This window comes from Delphinus delphis, chromosome 10, assembly GCF_949987515.2.
Source record: "Delphinus delphis chromosome 10, mDelDel1.2, whole genome shotgun sequence".
Taxonomy (NCBI): domain Eukaryota; kingdom Metazoa; phylum Chordata; class Mammalia; order Artiodactyla; family Delphinidae; genus Delphinus; species Delphinus delphis.
The window spans coordinates 89,514,545-89,535,118 of record NC_082692.2 but is presented as its reverse complement, the minus strand read 5'-3'; the positions used below and the strand labels follow the sequence as shown (position 1 = coordinate 89,535,118).

The following is a 20,574-nucleotide window of genomic DNA, read 5'->3' as shown; positions in this document are numbered from 1 at the left end:
CCCAGCTCCCTGCATACCTGAACCTACTCACATCTAGGACAATTGTTCCTCACCACGCATTCCCTCCCATATCAGTACTGCCTGTCCTGGATTCAGTTTCCTCAGAATGTTGTAGAATAAATGATTAACCCGCTATTCTAAATTACTCCAGTGTACTTATAGCTACTATTAGCAGGGAATAGAACACATTTGCAAAACCTGTAATAAGTAATCCTTCTCTCCAAAAAGTCCTCTCTAGAGAAGAGATTTTAAAACTTCTGTGAGCATCAGAATCACCTGGAGGACTTGGTAAAATGCCAGCTGCTGGGCTCCACTCTGAGTTTCTCATTCAGTATGTCTGGTGTGGAGCCAGAGAATTTGCATTGCTAACAAATTCCCACGGGGTGCTGACACTGGGCAAAGTCTGCTTTGAAAATAACTGCTATTAATGGTAAATCTCAGTGTCCTCTGCGTGATCACACTAGGAAGGATTTGATAGAACAGTGGTCACCTTGTATATTTGCCTTTGGGTGGTGTGTGGGAGGCTTGAGAAAAGGATGTACATCAGTTCATAGATTCATGGAATGTCTGGGATGGGAGGGACCTGAGATTTCTTCCAGCCCAACCTCCTCATTTTACAGGCGAATGAGCAGAAAGGAAGATTGCAGTAGCTCTGAGACTAGAATCCGGGTGTCTTTTGTGCCCCTCTGTGAACTGTTGAAGATGTAAAGCTGCAAGCCCTTCCTGTCACTGTTATTTTTCATCCTGCCCTGCTCCCTTCTCCCCTTAGGCTGACTCTTCCAGTTCATCCAAGCAGCCAGCCTGCAGTGGGGGCTTTTATCTATTTTGTTCCATTATCAGCCACTGCCATGCTGAATTTGTATATTTTTTTAATGAGGAAAGAAGAAAAATACCTTGCAAATTAGAAGCTTAAAATTCTTTCCATTTGGCTTTTCTTAATTAAATGTATAATTCATGAGCCACTTAAGTTGAAACCATTGAATTTTTAAATATTTTCTCCACCATCTATGGCATTTATCTGTTATTGATGATTGTGATATATTCTCCCTATGATGATTCAGCAGGAACACTAGAACTGAATGATAATAGGTCCTCCCTGAACCATTGTCTGTAGTTTCACATTGACACCATCCTCTACAATTATTATTAGAAATGGAAGATCTGCAGTAAGCAATTAAAGACTATCTGCTGCTCTGTCAAGCATACAACAAATCCTGTTTTCCCCAGAGCATGAATATGTTATAACATCTTTTACAGCCCTATATCTTGTACTGTGATATGTAAAATACAAACACAAAAGTTATATGCAAGTATACCCATTATATGGGATGTAATTTTTATTAGAGGGGAAGCATCTCATGTGAAAGAGACCAGTAAAAATAAACACTGACACTGAGAACTTCTGTTGGCCTTGTAGAAAGGATCTCAAAGTTGGTAGCATGTTTCTTGAGGCAGAAAATAAATGAGTAGAAAACAGAATTTGAAGCAGAGTGCTCAGATTTAGTGGCTAAATCCTTTTTTGGAATATTCCAGTATGCGTACAATTTACTGCAAACATTGTGTAGTGCTACAGGGTAAAATGTGACTGGCTCTTAGGTGGTTATGCCAGCTCAGTGGTAAAGACCTAATCCAAGAAGAATAATTCCTATTCTGGGTTGAGGTCACTGATATTGGTGCTGAGCAAGTTTATGATGGAAGCCAGAAAACTGCCCCAACACCTTTATAACCACTCCTATTTGAGCTCGCATTTGTTCCATAATTACTTCTTGACCACCTAGATTTTATTCAATACCTTTTGATCTACAGCACGTCCTGTTTGGAATCATGGAGATCGCTGCCTTTGTGGCCTACAGACAGACAATCACTAAGTAAAGGCCCTCAGAGTTCCTATGATTGCTAGGTTCCAGTGAATTCTAGGACAGCATCTGTACTGGCAAATCCTTTCTGAAGAAGGAATTAAAACCTAGCCAGCTTCTGAATAAACTTCAGGGAATCCTCCAATTCTAGGGAAGCCTGGGCAAGTCATGGGGAATAATACATAAGGATTAGACTTCCTCTTTCCTCTTCAATTTCCATCCTCAAGGGTGAGCTTAATAGAGTGAATGTAAGAGATGGGCTAAACGAGTGCTTCTCAACCAAGTGTGATTTTGCCCACCTGGGGATATTTGTCAATGTCTAGAGCCATTTTCATACTCAAAATTGGGAGAGGGGGTGCTACTGGCATTAAGTGGGTACAGGCCAAAGGTGCTGCTAAACATGTTAACAATGCACAGGACAAACGCTGTAACACAGAATTATCTCATCCTAAATTGTCAGTAGTACTGATACTGAAAAACCCTGGGCTATTCAGATGGTAACAGGCTGTAACATGAGTTCCGTTCAATATGCTGAAAAGTAAGGAAAACATTCTTCCTGGGAATAAATGAGATTCTGAATGTGGAGAGAGCGGGTGTGCAGCAAGCGACCTAGAAGAATAAATTGGATTTTTGGTCCTACATGCAGTGGGAGAGCCATAATCTTTCTGGTTCTCATACTCTACACTAATTTTAGGAAAATCAATCCACCTCTCTGGATGGTGTTTACATATTCTCCAACAGAGTTCAGAACACTTGCTATCTCTTTATACTTTATGCAGTAATTATTAAGTGTCTGCTGTGGCCAGGTTATGCCTGACAAAATTAGGCAGTAGAATAGATGCAGTGGTATTTAGATAGGATCCCTTGAACTCCAGAGACATGATCTTGGCCAAGTTAACAGTAACCTCTTTAACACAGTTACTCAATTTGTAAATTGGAGAAATTTTTCTTGAAAGTGTTACCTGAGTCGAGGTATGCCAGATGCTGAGCTGAACGCCCAGTGTATAGTCGGCACTCATTATCTTTCCAATCATATGGTGTTAAATACTATTTACATATGATAACTTCCAAATTTGGTTCTTCAAACCTTTCTTCCTAGATACATCAATTCAGCTGTGTACTTGAAATTTTCTCTCTGAAGTTAGATATTTGAAAATTAATGTGTTTTATAATAAATTCCTGATTTCCCCCCATCCCAAAACCTGCTCCCCCTTTATTGGCCTCATCCGTGTACGTGGAACTGCATTCTTCCAGCTGCTCTGCCTAAAGACCTTGGAGTTATCTTTTACTCCCCTCTTTTTCTTACAATCTACATTTAATCTTTCAGGAAGTTATTTCAGCTATACCCTCTAAATATATCCTGAATATGGCAACTTATCCACCTGTCCACTGCTATCATCCTGGCTTAAGCCACCATTAACTGTAACCTGAATCACTGTAATCACCTTTTAACTGCTTATATTGTTGCCCCTTGATGGTCTGTTCTCCAGAAAAAACTATTAAAACTGAAAGAGAAAGCATGTCTTTCTTCTGCTCACTATCATGCTTTGCGTTCTAATCTCACTCACAGGAAACTCCAAAGGCTGTAAAATATCTTGAAAGTAGTGCTTCCACCCTCATCCACTCTCCTGTTTGCTCACCCTTCATCATCCACACGGGCCTCACTACTGTTCTTCCAACATGCCAGACACAGTCCTACCACAGGTCCGTTGCACATGCTGCTCCTACTCCCCAAACTGCCTTTTCTCAGTGTCTCACTCACTCCTTTAGTTCTCTTCGCAAATGTCAATGAAGGCTTCTTTGACCTCTGAGTAGACAACAGCCACACCCATCATTCCATACCCCCTTTATTTTTCTCCCTAGCTTTTATCACCATCTGCCATACTTATATTTTTTATTATATTTGTTTACGGTTAAGATTCATGGAGTGAAGGACTTTGTTGCTTTGTTCTCCACCATATCCCTAAAACTCAGTAAAATGAGTGGCACTTAGTAAGTACACAATAAATATTTGCTGAGCGAATATATAATAGAAGGTCAATAATGATGGTTATCATCACTATTATTATTATTATGCTAACGAGCAGCTGTTGGGCCTATCTGCCTAAATATTTTACACATTCAAGCAACATTCAAAAGTAATATTGTCACTGCCAATTTGGCCTACCCATTAAGACAACACCAGTGTAATTTACTCCAGAAACAGGAAAAAAAAACAACAAACTAATTGGGAAGAAGGAGATATGAAAGTTTAGCACGTTTTCTCAATAGTTATCCTCTTTATTCTCTAACACAATTTTGAGCCTTGCTGGGAACGATTGTCAATTTAAGTTGAATTGTCAACATTTTTATTGACTTAAATACAAATGCTGGGCTCAAACAACAGTGCTATCTTTCTACTACAGACATAGATTCTCCAAAGTACTGGCATAAATTCAATTGTTCTACAAACCTAAAAGTTGTATCTGAGGAGAGAATGGAACATTTCCTCTAAAACAAATTTTAAACCTACGATATTTATGAGCCCAGGATTGAGTTTTATATTCAGACAATAAAGGGAAAGAATGTGCTTTACTTTCAATATGGTGGAACTATTATTTCACAGTGAAGGTGATTTTAATTGTTTTAGACAACATGTATCATTTCTACACTGTCATTTTTAAACAAAATTTCACATGAGGCCAGGCTCATTCACTGTACTCATGAAGATCTATTGACTGCTTATTTTCATATTCATCCAATAGCTTTGGCTTCAAGCGTTTTACGTTCATTTCAAAAATTTAGAGGAAACTGTGCTTTTAGTCCTTTTGCAGATGACTTATGCAAAATCATTGTTACAAGTGACTGAGGCTCTTAACAAAAGCTCACTCTTGAGGTGAGTGAGAACTCAAGGTGCAAGGACCTCTCTGAATAACAGTTCAAAGTCCACCTCAAGGCTGTGACCCCTCCCCCACATGAATTAGTAAAATAAATATTCTATTGGTTCTTTCCCTCACATGAACCTGTGTTTAGAGGAATGACCTTAGAACCCTCCAGAGACATAGTGGAGGAAAGAAAAGGGTTTTATTTAGCTGACGCTCCAAATTTTAGTTCTGCCGAGCACCAAGAAGCTAAGTAGGAGAATTGTATTTTTCTGAGACAGTTATACAAATTAAGGATAAGAACTATAATAGATAATGGAAGGAACTGTTAGATATTGTGTCAAGATAAGGGAAGTCATGGACGACCAATAGAGGTTAGGAGAAGAAGTGAGGTCTAATGGGAAATGAAATGTTTCAGTCCGATGTGTTCTTTCCACCAAATCTTCAGTACAACTTACATTTCTCTGAAATACTTTGGAGTTATATATTTTTTAGGAGGATGGAAGGAAGGGATGAGTCTGCTTCTGCCAGCATGGATTCAGTCACATTCATGGAGCTTACCTCTAGTGAGGAAGTAGAATTAAGGAAGAAAATACACTTCTCTCCTCAGAGTATAGGGAATGGTTACTGTTTTGTTTCCAAATCTCACATTTCTAAGGGGTACAGCAGAATGTGCCAGTTTTGTGTTCTGGCATTGTTGCCTAGGTTGCTTTTCTTTTCCACTGTGGGTACGTTTCTCCTAGAATAACCTTTATCTATAAATCGCCCCTTCCTAGATGAGTAGCACGTCTGCAGTTGTGGTTGCCCTAAAAATTGTGTAGGAAGCATCCACAAGAATGCCTACTCTGGACTCAGATCTCCTTTGGTTTTTTGAAAGAAAGGATGTCCATATAACAGCACCTGTTCAGTTTGGTTTATGCCAGTTACTCTATGTCATTGAGTTGTGACCAATCATTTCTGTGGGAAATCTGTTTACACACATTTTTTCTTTTGTTTTGTTCCTGGAGCTATTCTTTGCTGGGTAAATTTATAGGATTCAGCCTAGTTGATAATTTTTCCTACTCTCCTGTAGGTGTTTTTTTTTTTTTTTAATATTATAAAACACACTGAAATGTATTTGATAGGCCTTGTTAAGAAAAGAATTTGCAAGTTTTTTGTGAATACACTAGAGAGAAAGCACAAAGAATTCAGGATGTTCTGATAATATAACGTTTAATATGATGTCTCCCTTGTTACTGAGCAACTTGAGGGATTCACTGCTGCTGACCAGGTACATAGAGAAAGGCAACATAACCAAATTGTCCAAAAAATGATGTAAAAATTTCAGCCCTAATGGTCTTCTATCGCTATGGAATCTGTAGCACTTTTCTTTATGAGAAGCTTTATTGATATCTACAGTGTATCTTTGCTTTTCACACACCGGATGTAAAAGCAATTTGGCCATGCCAACATTTGCTCTATCCTGCCCTGCTAACCTCATCTGCCCAAATTGGTATATTTCGAAGGCATGTTTTTGTGACTGCCAAGTGTGCAAGTAAATATGGAGCCTTTAGAGAGATGGAAATAAGTGAAGGCAAAATTTTTGGAAAGTGTATTATGGTTGACAAAATTCTAAAATAACTGCCATTGACCCCTGCCCACCATCTGGGGTATGATGGGATTAATGAATATGGTGAGATGTCACTTTCATGATTACGTTAGATTAGATGGCACAGTTGACTTGGAAAAAGTGACTTTATCTTTAGTGGAGCTGACCTGTTCAGGTGAGCCCTTACTGGGATGGGATGCTTCTTGGCTAGAGAGATTTGAAGTATTAGAGGGAACTGATGCAAAGGAGGTTCTGAAAACGGAGAGGCATGTGGCAAGCAGTGTGGGCAGCTTCTAGAAGATGAGAGTGCTCTTGACAGCTGGCCAAAAAGGAAATGGGGATCTCAGACCTACAACGTACGGAGCTGAATTCAGGCAATTGCCTGAATGAGCTTAGAAGTGGGTTCTTCCTCAGACTCTCCAGAAAAGAAGTCATCTGGTTATGACACTGATCATAGATACACACGAAATCTAAGGACAAATTACAAAGACAGACAAAGATAGACCATGTCTGTCTCTAGAGTCAGCCCACTTTAAACCAGCTGTCCATTAATCCAATTTAAAGGTTATCTGATGAATATATTTCTCTTCTTTCTTGAGGTCTTTCCTGGTACAATTCACCTTCACAAGAAGGTGAGGCAGGAAAAAGAAGAATAAAGAATTGTTTTAATGAACCAGTTAAAGACACTCTCAGGGCTCTTAGCAGACCTGAAGGTGTAAGATTCTTGAAACTAATAAACAACTTGAGGTTTAAGAATTAACTATAGAGTCTTCTATCTGTAGGCATTTTTTGAAGTCAGAAAGTCCTGGGTTGGAATCTTGCCTTTATTTACTAATTGAAAACCGATTTACTTAGTCTGAGTCTCAATTTCCTCATTTTAAAATTATTATTATTAACGTATATGTATAGCTGATTCACTTTGGTATAAAGCAGAAACTAACACACCATTGTAAAGCAATTATACTCCAATAAAGATGTTAAATAGATAAATAAATAAATAAAATAAAAATTAAAAAAATATTGGAATAGTGGGAATGAGAAAATAAATGGAAGGTCTTATAGTGCTTGCCGATGGTAACAACTCAACAACTGGTAGCTCTTAATACTGTTATTAATACTTTATTGCATTAATTTAATGAATTAATTACTTTATTAATACTTTAATGAATGAATGACTATTTGTATAATTGGAGCAAAAGGTATCTGTTAATATTCCCCTCAGTTTTGATCTGAGAGAGCAATAAACGACAAAAGAACAGTATTCCAGCATTCCTTCCTTTGTAGAGTGGAGGAAGCCATGACTCTCAGGAAGGAAATTCTTGTAATACCTAGATGAAGTCAATATTGACAAATACCTTTGGAATCCTGCTAAAATATTTCATATTACATAATCGAATTTGTTATCAGGCAAGTTTGTCATAATTTGCATGCAACAGGGATGCATTATTCAGTTATGACAATCTTAATTTAAGGCAGGTTTTGTATATCTGTTATTTTGTCTTATGGCATTAAGCAGAAAGACACTGTTATAATGAAGGACTTATATGCTTTAAAAGATCAACATATACTTCTTCATTGGTAGGTGGCAAGGTGACAAGGGAAAGCTTCTCCTAGTTGATGGCCTTTTTAAAATATATGACACTCATTTAGAAGTATTCTGCATGTCTGTTATTCTTATTTAGAGTAAACAAATGTAAAAATAGTCTTCGATTCTGTCAAGTCTCTTTGACCAATCTCAGAGTATAAAATGACACAGACTGACAGCACAAACGAACATGATTTGCATGTCTTGTCATCTTATATTATGGTACTGGAAAATAATTTTCCTATTATTAAAAAACAAACATCAAAAAAAAATCACATTTTTGTGTGCTCTTATTTTATCTCAGCATTGAAAGTTTTGTAACTCTTCCCTAATATTTCAGGTGAGCATAGTGACATACCAGTCTGTAATAATATTGAATAAAAGTATTGTTAACTTCCAGTTCGTTTTTTTTTTCTTTCTTTTTGTGTCAGCATTTCACAAGGTTGTATAAAAATGAAAGTAATGGTAAAAATATTTTCAACTTTTTAAAGGATCATAAAAAAGATTTGGTTTAATATTAGAAGAAAAGTTGCTTTCATTTTATTTTTAAATATTTGTCTGTGTGTTTCCAAAACTCCTCCCATTCCAAAGTGAAGATCAACTATAACAGAGGCAGTGGTGGTAAAGAGCTGCCCAGGGTCTGGGACCCAGTTTGCCTGGATTTGGAGCTTGGCTTCACTGCCTACCAGCTGCATGACATTGGACCAAGTACTTAACCTCTCTGTACCTTAGTGTTCTCATCTGTAAAATAATAATCATTATAGTATCTCCCTCGAGTAGTAGTTGTTGTACAGAGTTAAAAGTTAATACATGTAAAGTATTTAGGTGTGTACTATGTAAGCACTTGCTATTGTTATTAAGCTAACTACAATATAGTCAGTATGGTATCGGATTATACTAAATGAAATGACTTTATGGATATTTTTACACTGAATCCTCGCAGGATCACAGTTGGTTGAGAATCTACCAAATTGTACCAAACCGTACAGAATTTGAGAAAATGCAGCCCCAAGGGCTTGCAGATCAGTGGGTGGTTTAGATCCCTGGCAACAGGTTAATTCACTGGCTAATCCAGATTCTTCCAAAGTAAAGAGTGGCATTTATTGCTTGATTTTCACCATTGCTATGAGATATTCTGATTCAGAGCCATCCAACATTTGCTTCCAATTAGGGGGTAACTTTCCTCTTCCAATAATTAAGGTGAGGTCACCAGAATGAGTGTTGGCATTCGCTTCTCCATAGAGCCCGATAATAAAAATAAAATTACAATCTTAGCTTTCTTTTTTAAATAAAACACTAGCCATTAAACTAATTGATTTACATTCATTTAACATTCACAACAGTACTATAATATAGGTATTAGTGTCTCCACTTTACAGGTGAGGAAACTAAGCCTAAAAAGGTTAAACAAATTGCCCTTTGTCATGCAGGATGACAGGCAGCAGATTAACAGCTGTGGTGGTTTCACTGCAAAGCCCCATTTCTCACACGTGTGTACAGAGCCATCCTGCGTCTCCTTAAGGGCATACCTGTTGAGTGGCTGATTGAATAAATATCTTTAAAAGAAAAGATTTGGATTAGGACTGTTGGGATGCAGCAAGATAAGTCTGAACCTTCCTGGTCCCTTAAATTTGATGAAGGTCTACCATTGGCTCTAAGAACTGAAGTGCCTATTTTGTTCCCTGAGTGGCCGCCTGAATTGTGTGCCTCAAAATAGCCCCACCATACCTCCAAAGTGTGGCGGTGGACCACAGAGAAGCACCACACCTTGACCTTCTCGGACGGACACTGTGCTTCTTGTTTTGGTTTCAAAGTCTTCAATATCTTGAAAAACAAAGAAAAGCAAGTTTAGAACTCGTTATTTTACCGAGAAAAATTTTTAGAAGAAAAACTTATTGTTAACAGTAATGAACACTCACACTTCTCTGACCAGAAGTTTTAGTTGATGGTCAATTGCTGTACCCTGGTTATATTTCTCAGAATTTCGTCTTTCCTTCTTTTATTTTAATGCAGTTAAACAGAGTATATGATAAAGACATTTGTTAACAAAACTCACTTTTTGTTTACTTTTATTCTCCCAGGCAGCCTGTAGCCCGATAGGAAATCTTTTAAACCCAGCACGTATTTACTTTTCCTTGCCAAGGAAGGTGTGATTTAAAAAAGGTATGTGGCAAATGTGCTGCAGTCTTCTAGCATCTAAGCTGAATGGTAACCGTTTTGATGTGGGGATGAAGTCTGTGAGAAATTAGCATGGAATGTTGTGAGGCACAGAGTTTTATGTGATTGAACCAATGAGAAGAAAGGTGTATTTTCTAATTTCTGTTGATTTACTCCTTCACAAAGCAGCTTCACGGTCTTTTATGAAGTGTTGTAATTTCCTACAACACCAAAGAATCATAGATATTCAGTGCTGGAAGACAGCTTACTAGCTATCTTGATAACCTATCCATCTGAGCTGGAAATCATTCAACATTCCTAGAAATGGTCACCCAGCCTCCAGGAAAGGCTAATGTCTGAACCTTAGTTTCTTCACCTGTAAAATCCCTTTTATTCATTCATTCATTCAATCAGTCATTCAGTGATTTAAAAATTTTGTATTAAACCCCTACTAAAAGACAGGAAGGGTATTTAAGGGCAGAAGATATATTGGTAAATAAAGCAGACTTGTACCTTGCCCTTATTGTGCTTACTAAAAGGAAAAGTAGAAGGCCAATTAAAAAACGTGTGTGTGTGTGTGTGTGTGTGTATAAAATATACACATCGCGATAAGTGTCATGAGGTACAGACTGCTAGTTGTCTACCAAAATCTACTCTCCCTTCTTCCATAGTAATAGATTTATAGAACAAATACTACACTTTTCTAACCAAAAGATACATTTCCCAAACATCTTTGCAGCAAATAGAGTAAGCAGAAACTTCTCACATATTGTGAAACTTACACCTATTACGTTTGAGAGGAAATATCCAAAAAATTTAATGTTCTCCACCTACCCACCCAATATCACTACCATCTAGATGGCCAATGACATGAAAATATTGAAGGTAAAAGACCACTAGCCTGGGTGCTTGAGTGACTGCATGGAGCAGAAGCACAGCTGATCTTGACCACCTACTTTGCATTATTATATTAGATATTGGTAAATTTCTATCTTGTTTCAGGTATTTTGGGGGGCAGGAGTATTATAAGTTTAATAACTCTTATATATGCTCTACTTTTAATAATGAAAATATTTGCCCAAGATGGACTTGGCTTCTTCCCACCTAAATCTCTTCCCCTTCCTCTTCAGCTAATGTGCCTCATTAGCCTTACATCTGATTAGGATCTAGAGTGCCTTGTACATTACATTTCCTCTAGAGGATTTTTAAACGAATATTCCCTCTTTCTTCTTTGGCCATAGAAAGACTAAATCAGCCTACATATGTTGGTACCATTGATGTGAATTATTGCCCTGACTTGGGTTTGCATCATTTTACACGTGACTCATTAAGAATCAGGCTAACAAACTGAATTTAAAACCAAAAATCAATATATTGATTGTTTCTATTTCGAGCAGTAATAACAGGTGAGGATTTTAAGGGGGTTTTTTCCTTACTATTATCATTGAAAGTTCCCATTAAATTGTCATGACATTTTAATGGTCACGAAAACAAAAACTGTCACAAAGGAGTAGTGAGAAATTGAATGAGTGTATGAAATTAACAAGCTTTCAAATAAATTCCGTGTGTCACATTGTCAGTGTTCCACGCTCACAGTAACATCAATCGTGTTTTCAGTGTTAATCAGAAGTCATTATAACACACTGTTGTTAAGACTATGGGTACTTTAATATATTCTGTGTTCACTTCCACTTAAATAGTATCCACTTGTAACATAATTTCTCTATGCCTTATGATTACAATGGGGTTTCTATTAGCTGACATGAAAGGAAATCAGCCTCTTTCAAAAGTCACCCAAGCTCTGTTAGCAATCAAAACACAGTCATTTGAAAATAATACTAGTTCACAGGTTTTAATTAATAATTCAGATTTTAAAACTGTTTAATAGCACACAGATCATAGACATGATCTAGTTTTGCTTTATTTAAATTAAGTGAATTTAAGTACCATTTCATGTGAATGTACTTTGAACAAGATCTGTTTTAAGTATCCAACCTGTATTTCAAGTACCTTTCTGCTAACCAGAAACATAATTCAGATTATTTTGAAGCAAGGTTCACTGAAGGTAGCCATACATGCATTCAGTGAAATTTTCTTTGCTCTGTAAGACCTTTAAAAACTCCAGATTTATTCTTCTTTAAGGAGAGGCCAGAGACAACCACCTTTTCCTATTTTTGTCCTATCCATTTTTTGCTTAAGAGAAAAATAGCTTAGTATGAGTCGTTCCCTGAGTGTCAAATTCTATAATATTTGGAGAAATTCCCATAAACCAGAAAGGTGACCTGCCCAGGATGTCCTTGTGCCCAAGGTACAAGTCCTGCCGTGCTGGTTGCTATTAAAGACCCCAGTCGTCGAGGTTGCTCTCATTAAGCCATTCTGATGACCAGGGCTTATTGGATCCTGTGGTTTTATTGCTGGTTTTGGAGGAAGCATTTGGCAGGAGCATAAGCAAAAATGCATTCACAAACAAGGCTCTGTTCCAAAGGCCAGCAGGAAGTGCCTGAGAATGGCTCATAAAATGAGCTTTAAAGAATTACTGGGCCATTTGCTCTCTCCTGGAGCAACCAAGGTGCAGTGGAGGGAAAAGGGTCACCAAAATGTATTTAAAATTAAGTCCAAGCAATGCTAAGTATTGCAACGCCTAATTGTAAAGAGAATACATCTTTGCAGCCACCACTTGTAGGAATGAATCTCAGCCCAATTAAAGCGAGAAAACTGTGTATTTGCTGCCAAGGCCTGAGGATCACAATCAGAGGATGTGCTTGGCGGTGCCAGCCCCTGTCACAGAAGGAGGCTAGTGGTTTGCCAACTCTCATAAACTCGGAGGAAGGCTGTGGGTACCCAGAGTTTATTGATCCCGACCAAGAGAACAGCACCCGAAAAGATAGGGATAGGAAAAAATATTCACCAGGAAAAGGTCCATGCTTCAAGCAGGACATAGTGTAGTTGAGTTGGCCAAAGTAAAAATTATACTATTAATTGGATCTTTCTCCTTTTGCTGTGCATGAATTATTTTGTTTTAGTGTTCTAAATCTTCTTTATTTTTCTTTCTTTCTTTCATATATCAAGAATAACTACTAAGTGCCAGACACTCAGTGAAGCAGTTTCATTGAATCTTCATGATGATCCTGGAATATAGGTACCAACGTCACATTCATTTCACAGAGGAGGATACTGAGGTTCAAATAGGATTAGCAACTTACTGAAGACCGTACGGTTTCTATTCATCAAGACAGAACTGAAAAGGAGATAGTCTGGTTCCAGGGCTCACATTCTCAAACACCAGGTTATTCTGCTTTCCAGATGTTGACTGAGGTCTCCCTGCCACTTACAGCATATAAAATGGCATAAACTGCCATTCCATTTTCAAACAAACACAAAAGCTCAATGCCTTTCCACAGGGTTCTGCAGATTGCTGGGGTGGGGTGGGGAGTGCTATATTGCTAGGTGTTACAAATAGCTCCCTTTCTAATATCCTTGCTCCTCTGAATCCTTGTTTTTTTTTTTTCCCTTCAGATGTGGTTCTTGATTTACCTCCACTCTTGTGTCCCTGCAAACAAGGAACTTAGCCCCTTATCTTGACCTTCATACATAGATATACCCCCTCAACACACACACACTCACACTTGAAGCACCACCATTATCATACTTTGTGCTGCTGTTGTCAAGCTTATTGATTTAGTAAGATGTGACCCAAACACCTTAAAATCAAATATTAGGTATTTGATTCTTAAAAGTTCTTTTGCTTACATCTGTTCTCTCTCTCTCTTCTCCAATTTTCCCACTACAGCCCTCTCTTTGAAGAGCAAGGGAAATCAAAATCTTCCCATTTTCCTCTGCAAAAAAGTTCACCTCCCTCCAGCTCCTACTACCAACTCAGAAATTGATGCATCTGCCCTAGTTCACACTGCTTATAGGAAAAGGAAATAAAATTCAATTCCATATATCATGTCTCTAGAGGGCATTTGCTTAACCACCAGGCTTAACTGCCTCTCTAGCTAGAGCTTCACCCAAGGCTTAACTGCCTCTCTAACTAGAGTCTGACCCTAGACACAGGCCATATGATCTGCCCTCAGACCAGAGACAGTGCTCGTTTTCTCTCTTTCCACACCTCAAAAGCAACTTCAATTATGTGTTACTTTGAGGACATTAAATCTGATTTTCAGCTCTAAGATTTCTTTTACCCTGCTCCTGGCTTTCCACCAATCAAGTTTTGTTTCCCCCCTTTGCAAATCCTTCTGAAGAAGTCTCAGCATTGAGATGTGGTGCTGGAGTAAACAAGACCGAGGAGCATGTGTGTGTGTTCACCTTTGTGATGCAGTTCTCACGTTGGAGGTACGTGTTTTGTTTTCACCTATGGCAAAAATATCTTGTTGGAGGAGGAGAAGCTGATACTCTTGCCTAGTGAAAGGGAAATGGTGAAAGATACCAAGAATAATTCTCTAGTTCTGCATTAGTCTTGCAGAATTCCCAGATATAGTATATGCAACTTTTGCAATCAAAGTACTCTTTTTGAATCTTAAGACAAGGTAAGGTAATTCTGATTTCATATCTCCATTAATTTTCCCCTTGGAAGAGGACCACTCATGGAGAATACCAAAATTGTTCATGTTACTATTTCCTGTTTCCTGGTGGTTTTGAATAAGCTGAAGTTCTTGGTACTGTAATTAATTTTCCCAGATCTTTATTAAGTGGCATACAAAAATATCTCTACTTAGACCAGTTTCATTTTCCAGCATCATTTTCAAGATGCGATATACTCAGTTACAGAGTTTGTGATATTACTGTGTTTCCTAGCACAACTCAGTAACATAACATGACATAACCTAATAAAGCACAGTGATATTGTCAAATTCTGTAAAAGAGGCAATAGCTAAGTCTTGATACTGGACATAAATTTGGAATGGTAATATGCAAGCAGGAAGTAAAGAGATATTTTAAGAGATTCTGGTGTCAAATCCATTTACAATCCAAGTTAAAATTCCTCCTTTTGTGGTATAAAAGTATTTTTATAAAAATTCATAAATAAATGGAGAGAAGTGAGTCGTTTCTTGGTTTCCTGAGAATAATGAATCCACTGAAAACCATTTTCTTATGGTGTTTAAGAAAATATATATAGGATAATAGTCGGGAGGGGGGGGGATAGGTTTTTTCTATCAGCCCAGCATCAAGGTTTTCAGAGTGAAAAGCATTTAATAAACACAAGTAAACAAATATGAAATAATTGGTCTATTATAATATACATGTAAGACTGGATTTGAAATTCTATAAATGGACTCATTTGTCTGATTAAGAACAGTGTCAGCTATGACTTAAAAAAAAGATACAAGTTTTAGGCATGACCTGTCCTCTGTCTTGCTTATTAAGTTTGCATATTCCCTATAGTTAAAACTAAATGAGAGAAGCAGAAGTGAAGGATGGAGTGATGCAACTTTGATAGCATAGGATAGACTGGATGTGAGAGGACTGAAGAGTTCAGATCTTCAGTGTTTCTAGAAAGAAAAGAAGCAGTTTAAGTAGGCATGTAAAGATTAAACAACCCACTAATGAATTCCCGACGAGGTTATTAGTGATAGAATGATCAGACTCTGACCAATGATCAGAACGATTAAGAACACAGGTTTAGGATCAGACTGTGTAGGTTCAAATGTTAGCCTCACCGTGCTAGCTGTTGATACAGGGCAGATTAAATATTCTCTATCTCAGTTTTTGGCTCTTTAAAATGAAGCTACAGGGAATTCCCTGGTGGTCCAGTGGTTAGGACTCCACGCTTTCACTACCATAGGCTGGGTTCAATCCCTGGTCGGGGAACTAAGATCCCGCAAGCCTCGCGGCCTAATTAATTAAAATGAAGCTACCAAGAGCACCTGTCTTAGAGGAATAATCATATAATGTCTTTTAAATGTTTAGAAGATGTTAAGTACTAAATAATAATGTTGGGGACTTTGTATTATTAACGATCTACCTACATATCACCAAAAGGAGGTTGTTTAGAATTTTTAAATAGGTTTCATTTTCTATTTTCATCTCAGTCTGATGATGTAACAAAACATATTTTCTTGAAGTCTGTTTATGGAACTCCCTTTTCTGCTCACCCAGTGGCCAGCCCAAATGCTCAGTGAATAAATGAAAAAAAAAAAGGCCTAAAGTCAAATTTTATTCCAAGCACTGCCACATCACATTTCATTTTACTACAGAGAATGTTTCGCCAACTTGACAGGAGTTATTACATGGAGGGTCATTGAACCTCTCTGCCCAGAAAGCTACACAGCCCAGCTGGAGGCAGACGTAACCTCTTGGCCTGGTGTGTGAGTAGCCAGAAAAATCCTAGGCTGCCCTGCTTCTTCTTGGTCTTGGAGTGTGCCTTTTGGCACCTACTCATTTTCCCATCTCTTGTTCTACAGGGAGGATAGTGCCAGTACCTTTTTAGTCAATTATCTCTAAAGAGATTTCTTAGGGCTATTTGTGCTCCTTGAGATTAATGAATGATACAAATAGTGCTCAAGTGCAAAAAGAGGAGTATCTGGAGTAGGTCAAGTCCTCAGGTGAATAAAGGATGCACTGCAGCATGTGGGAAGATGTGGACTCAGCTGTGTGTGGGGGTGGGGTGGGGTGGAGAGCAAGGTAGTCTTTTCTCCAGAATAAACATTTGAGGATTTTGCTGAGGAGCCATGAGTGACAGAGAAAATACATTCCATCGTGAACACCAAAGTAGCTAATCCAAAGGACACTGGGGTTTAAATAAATTTCAGTTAAACATTCGAATGCATCAGTTAAGAGCTTGGAGGGTTGCAGTGAAAGGGGTTTCTAGTACAGGGGAAGGGAATTCTTATTTACTGACATACTTCCCAGTTACTGGAACTTTATAAACATCATAACATTTAATCTCCACAGTGACCCTGAGATGTAGCTACTATGACACTATTTTATAATAAATAAACATACCAAAGTTCAGAAAGGTTAAGTAACTTGCCCAAGGCTACACAGCTAGAAGACGGCCAGAAAGGGACTCCTACCTAGCTCTGACTCTGGAAGCATTTTCAGCTCTTCAGGATACCACTCTGGTCATTCCATAGAGGGAGAGGGAAAAAGCAGAGGAAAGGGAGAAGGGGAAAAGAAGAAGGCAAAGCAGAATTTCTTTTTTATCCAACAGTCTTCCTGCCTTTTGGGGAAGAAAGTCCTAGCCTGGTACAAAAGTCTGCACGTTGTAGCAAAAAAGCCAAACTGACCGCTGGCCCACCCTGAGGTCTGAGGGAGTTTGTCCAGAGCCTCAGCTGTAATTACCTCCTGTCCCAGATCATCAGCAAAGGGGGCTGGAGTATTAGTTTTGGTGGAAATATGGTGAACCTGTGCCCTTTCAGGAACAATCCCACTCTTAACTCCCTTTTGACCCACTTTTGTGATGCTCATTAGAGTAAAAGGGAATGATTTCCTTGAAGTAAGTCTCCAGGATCCTTGATGAGAGGGATTAATGTGAACATTTACAGCAACCAGAGTCCTTTCTGACAGAGCACATAATAAGCCCTTTTATTCATTGTGATGGTTTAATCAGAATGTTTGATTTCAAAATTTGCAACCTATGTGGAATATAAAAGGTGGAGTTTTCAAGGTAATGGAGCTGAGCCCCTGGCTAAATGTGTTACTACTCCTGTTTATACAAAGAGTGTGAAATGAGAGCACTTTTTCAAACACCTCGCACACACTTACGCTCTGAGTTTACCAGAGGTTTTATCCTACCGACTTCAATTTGCAAGAACTTGCACAACTGGAATTAAGGAGTTGACTTCATGATTGTTGCTAAATACTGGTGTTTTTTTGTTGTTGTTGTTGTTATTTGTTTGTTTCTATCAAATTGTTTTACTCTGAGCAAGGTCTTTGGAGTCACAGCTACAGTCTGCATTTTCTTTGCAGCTTTCACCAACTCAGACCTCAGGGAAATTGAGGGTCAGTGATAAGGACTTTTGCATGCATTGTCATTTAGAGACAGAGAGGGAGAAACAGAGAGAGAGAGAGAGAGAGAGAGAGAGCAGAAGCCAGAGCAAGAATGTGCATCTATTTTAAATAAAACCCCATTCTTTTCCCAAGCACTTTCACTTCTATCATCTTTGTAACTACTTATAGTAACCTTGACAGGTGAACAAGAAAGATACTACCAATGTACAGGATAGGTATACTTGGTTCTATGGGCAGTGCACTTAAGTGTTATACAAATAAATATTTTTAAATTTTAATTGCTGTGCATTGCATTTTAAATTTTCCTTCTATTTATGATGAATGACACCAATTTTCTAGATACAGTGGTGATAAGTATGTCCTTTTAAACAAATGTACTTACTAAAAAGTCAAAGCAATTTGATTGGGAAAAATAAATAATAGTGTATGTGGTACGTGGATATTTCAGACCCCACAAAAATAATGTGTAGATGCCTGAAGTTTGGGGATGATTTAAGAAAATGGACTGTTTGAACTCCAAAGGATATGGTGGATCAGGAGACAGGACACTTTTGAGAGAACCAGAGTGGTCTGTGTTAGGAATGAGCAGGGATGTGGTTGGGTGGTAGGGGTGGGGGAAGAAATAGAAACAAAAGGAAAATCAACTTACAGAATGCTGAAGGACTTTCAGAAAAAGACAATTCAACTTAAAATGGTTTGTGTTCTTGTGTCAATATACCTTTCCTCCCCCAAACCTCCACAAATGTTTTGATACAAACGAAAAACAATGTGAATATATTTAGCAGTGCTTTATGTGGGGGACAGAACTAAAAGTACCATCCACTCTTGGGTCAAAACCAGGGTGAAGAAAAGAGGGAAAACTGTAAGAGGTAGTGCAGAGACAAAGCTGGAGCTGGAAGCAATGGTCAGAATGAATATCTGTCTACTGGGATATGCAGGAATCTGGACACTGATTTTCCTACAGAACAGTGAGTAGATTTTATTTAGACTTTAAGAGGCAGAAAGTGCCAGCTGACAGGAGTTTTGTATAAATGAAATTGGTCTGAGTCATAGTACTTGTTTCTGACAAAATTGAAATTGGTTCTTTCAGTCTCAGCCTCATTCTGCCGAATCTCTCAGGATCCCTTTAAATAGCTGCATCTCATAGACAGGTGCTCGAGAAGTATTGGTTGATTTAATACACTAAAATGATAAGTGATTTGCTTGCATTTCATTATAATTTATTATAAGAATCTCTTAAATGTAGAGTTTGTTCATTAGTTCATGTATTCGTGAAATTATTTATTAACCCTACTCAACTGCAATTGCATGTATGACTTCCTTGTACAAAATGAGTATATGGGCTTGTTTTTGTATTCCCAGTACATAACACAATGCTGGCACACAGTAGGTACTCAATAAATGTTTGATTAATGATTAATGAACTCAGAGAAATAAAAAACGACTTTAAATCACTTATTAAATTATTTAAGCCTCCGTATGATATGGTCCTTCTTACCACTTCTTTTTGTCTGTTGTTCAGGAAACTCCATACACAATGAACATTTTATTTTCATGTTTCTCAGAACACAATAGGTTTCCTTCCCTTTATGGTCCTCGGCCTTTTCCTTTCTTCTGCTTGAAAAATTCCTCCCAGATCCCTGCATCGCTGGATTCTTTCTAACATTCAGATTTCCACCTACATGCTACCTTCTTAGGGTAGCCTCTCTTGGCCAAACAGTCTAAAGTAGCAGCTCCCCATCACTCTCTATTTTTCCCCCAAAGGTCTAATCACTGTCAGAAATGATGATTGGTTTAATTTATTTCAATTTTTGCGAAATAGACTATAAGCTTCAAGAGAAGAGGGACCTTGTCCTCCCTCAGTAACTAGGTCAGTGCTCACAAAAAGCAGGTATTAAACATGTTTAATGAATTAACAAATAATTATAACTAAAGCAAATGTGTGAATGCAAAATACTACATATGGAGTCCAGCATATATTCTTCAGGAATTGAGAGGATAAGAACAATTTTTCTTGGATCATAGAAGATTGCAGAGAGCAGAGGCTAGGATGTATTCTGAAAAATGATGTTGTAGCCAGACTCCAAAATGGCCCGCAGTGAACCTGCTCATGGTATCCACTTCCTCCTCTAGTCCCTTCCCACCACATTTTACTAGAATCGGTCTGTGTGACCAACAGTATGGCAGAAATTATGGCACATCACTTCTGAAGTTTGGTCATAAAAGATCATGGCCAAGGAGAGAGAGACAAACCCATGAGCAGAGGGGATGTTTATTTCTTTTATATAAAAGGAAAGAGTGTTCACATAGTTGAAAGATAATGTTTGGGCTTTGGATTTAAATAAGCGTGTGTTTGAATTCAGCTCTTTGTTTTATAAACTGTGAGACACTGAAAAGTTTACTTCTCAGCTCTTTTAAGTGTTACTTAATATACTTATTATCTGATACCTAAAGGATATTCAACAAACGTTGGCTGAAAAGAAGAATGGATGGGTGAATCTAATCTATAAACATATGTTATAATAGTTATGTTATTGGATTATTGTGAGAATCAAATGAAATGCTATAAGTAAC

The 20,574-nt window shown here is 37.9% G+C and overlaps 1 protein-coding gene across 1 annotated transcript in view; it reads right to left on the bottom strand.

Moving 5' to 3' along the window:
• CNTN6 (contactin 6) overlaps nt 1-20,574 on the bottom strand; it is a 232,932-nt gene that overhangs the window by 99,745 nt on the left and 112,613 nt on the right. Inside the window, exon 4 of the mRNA XM_060021501.1 lies at nt 9,619-9,714. Coding sequence (XP_059877484.1) covers nt 9,619-9,714 — 96 coding nt within the window. The remainder of the gene's footprint in view (nt 1-9,618; nt 9,715-20,574) is intronic.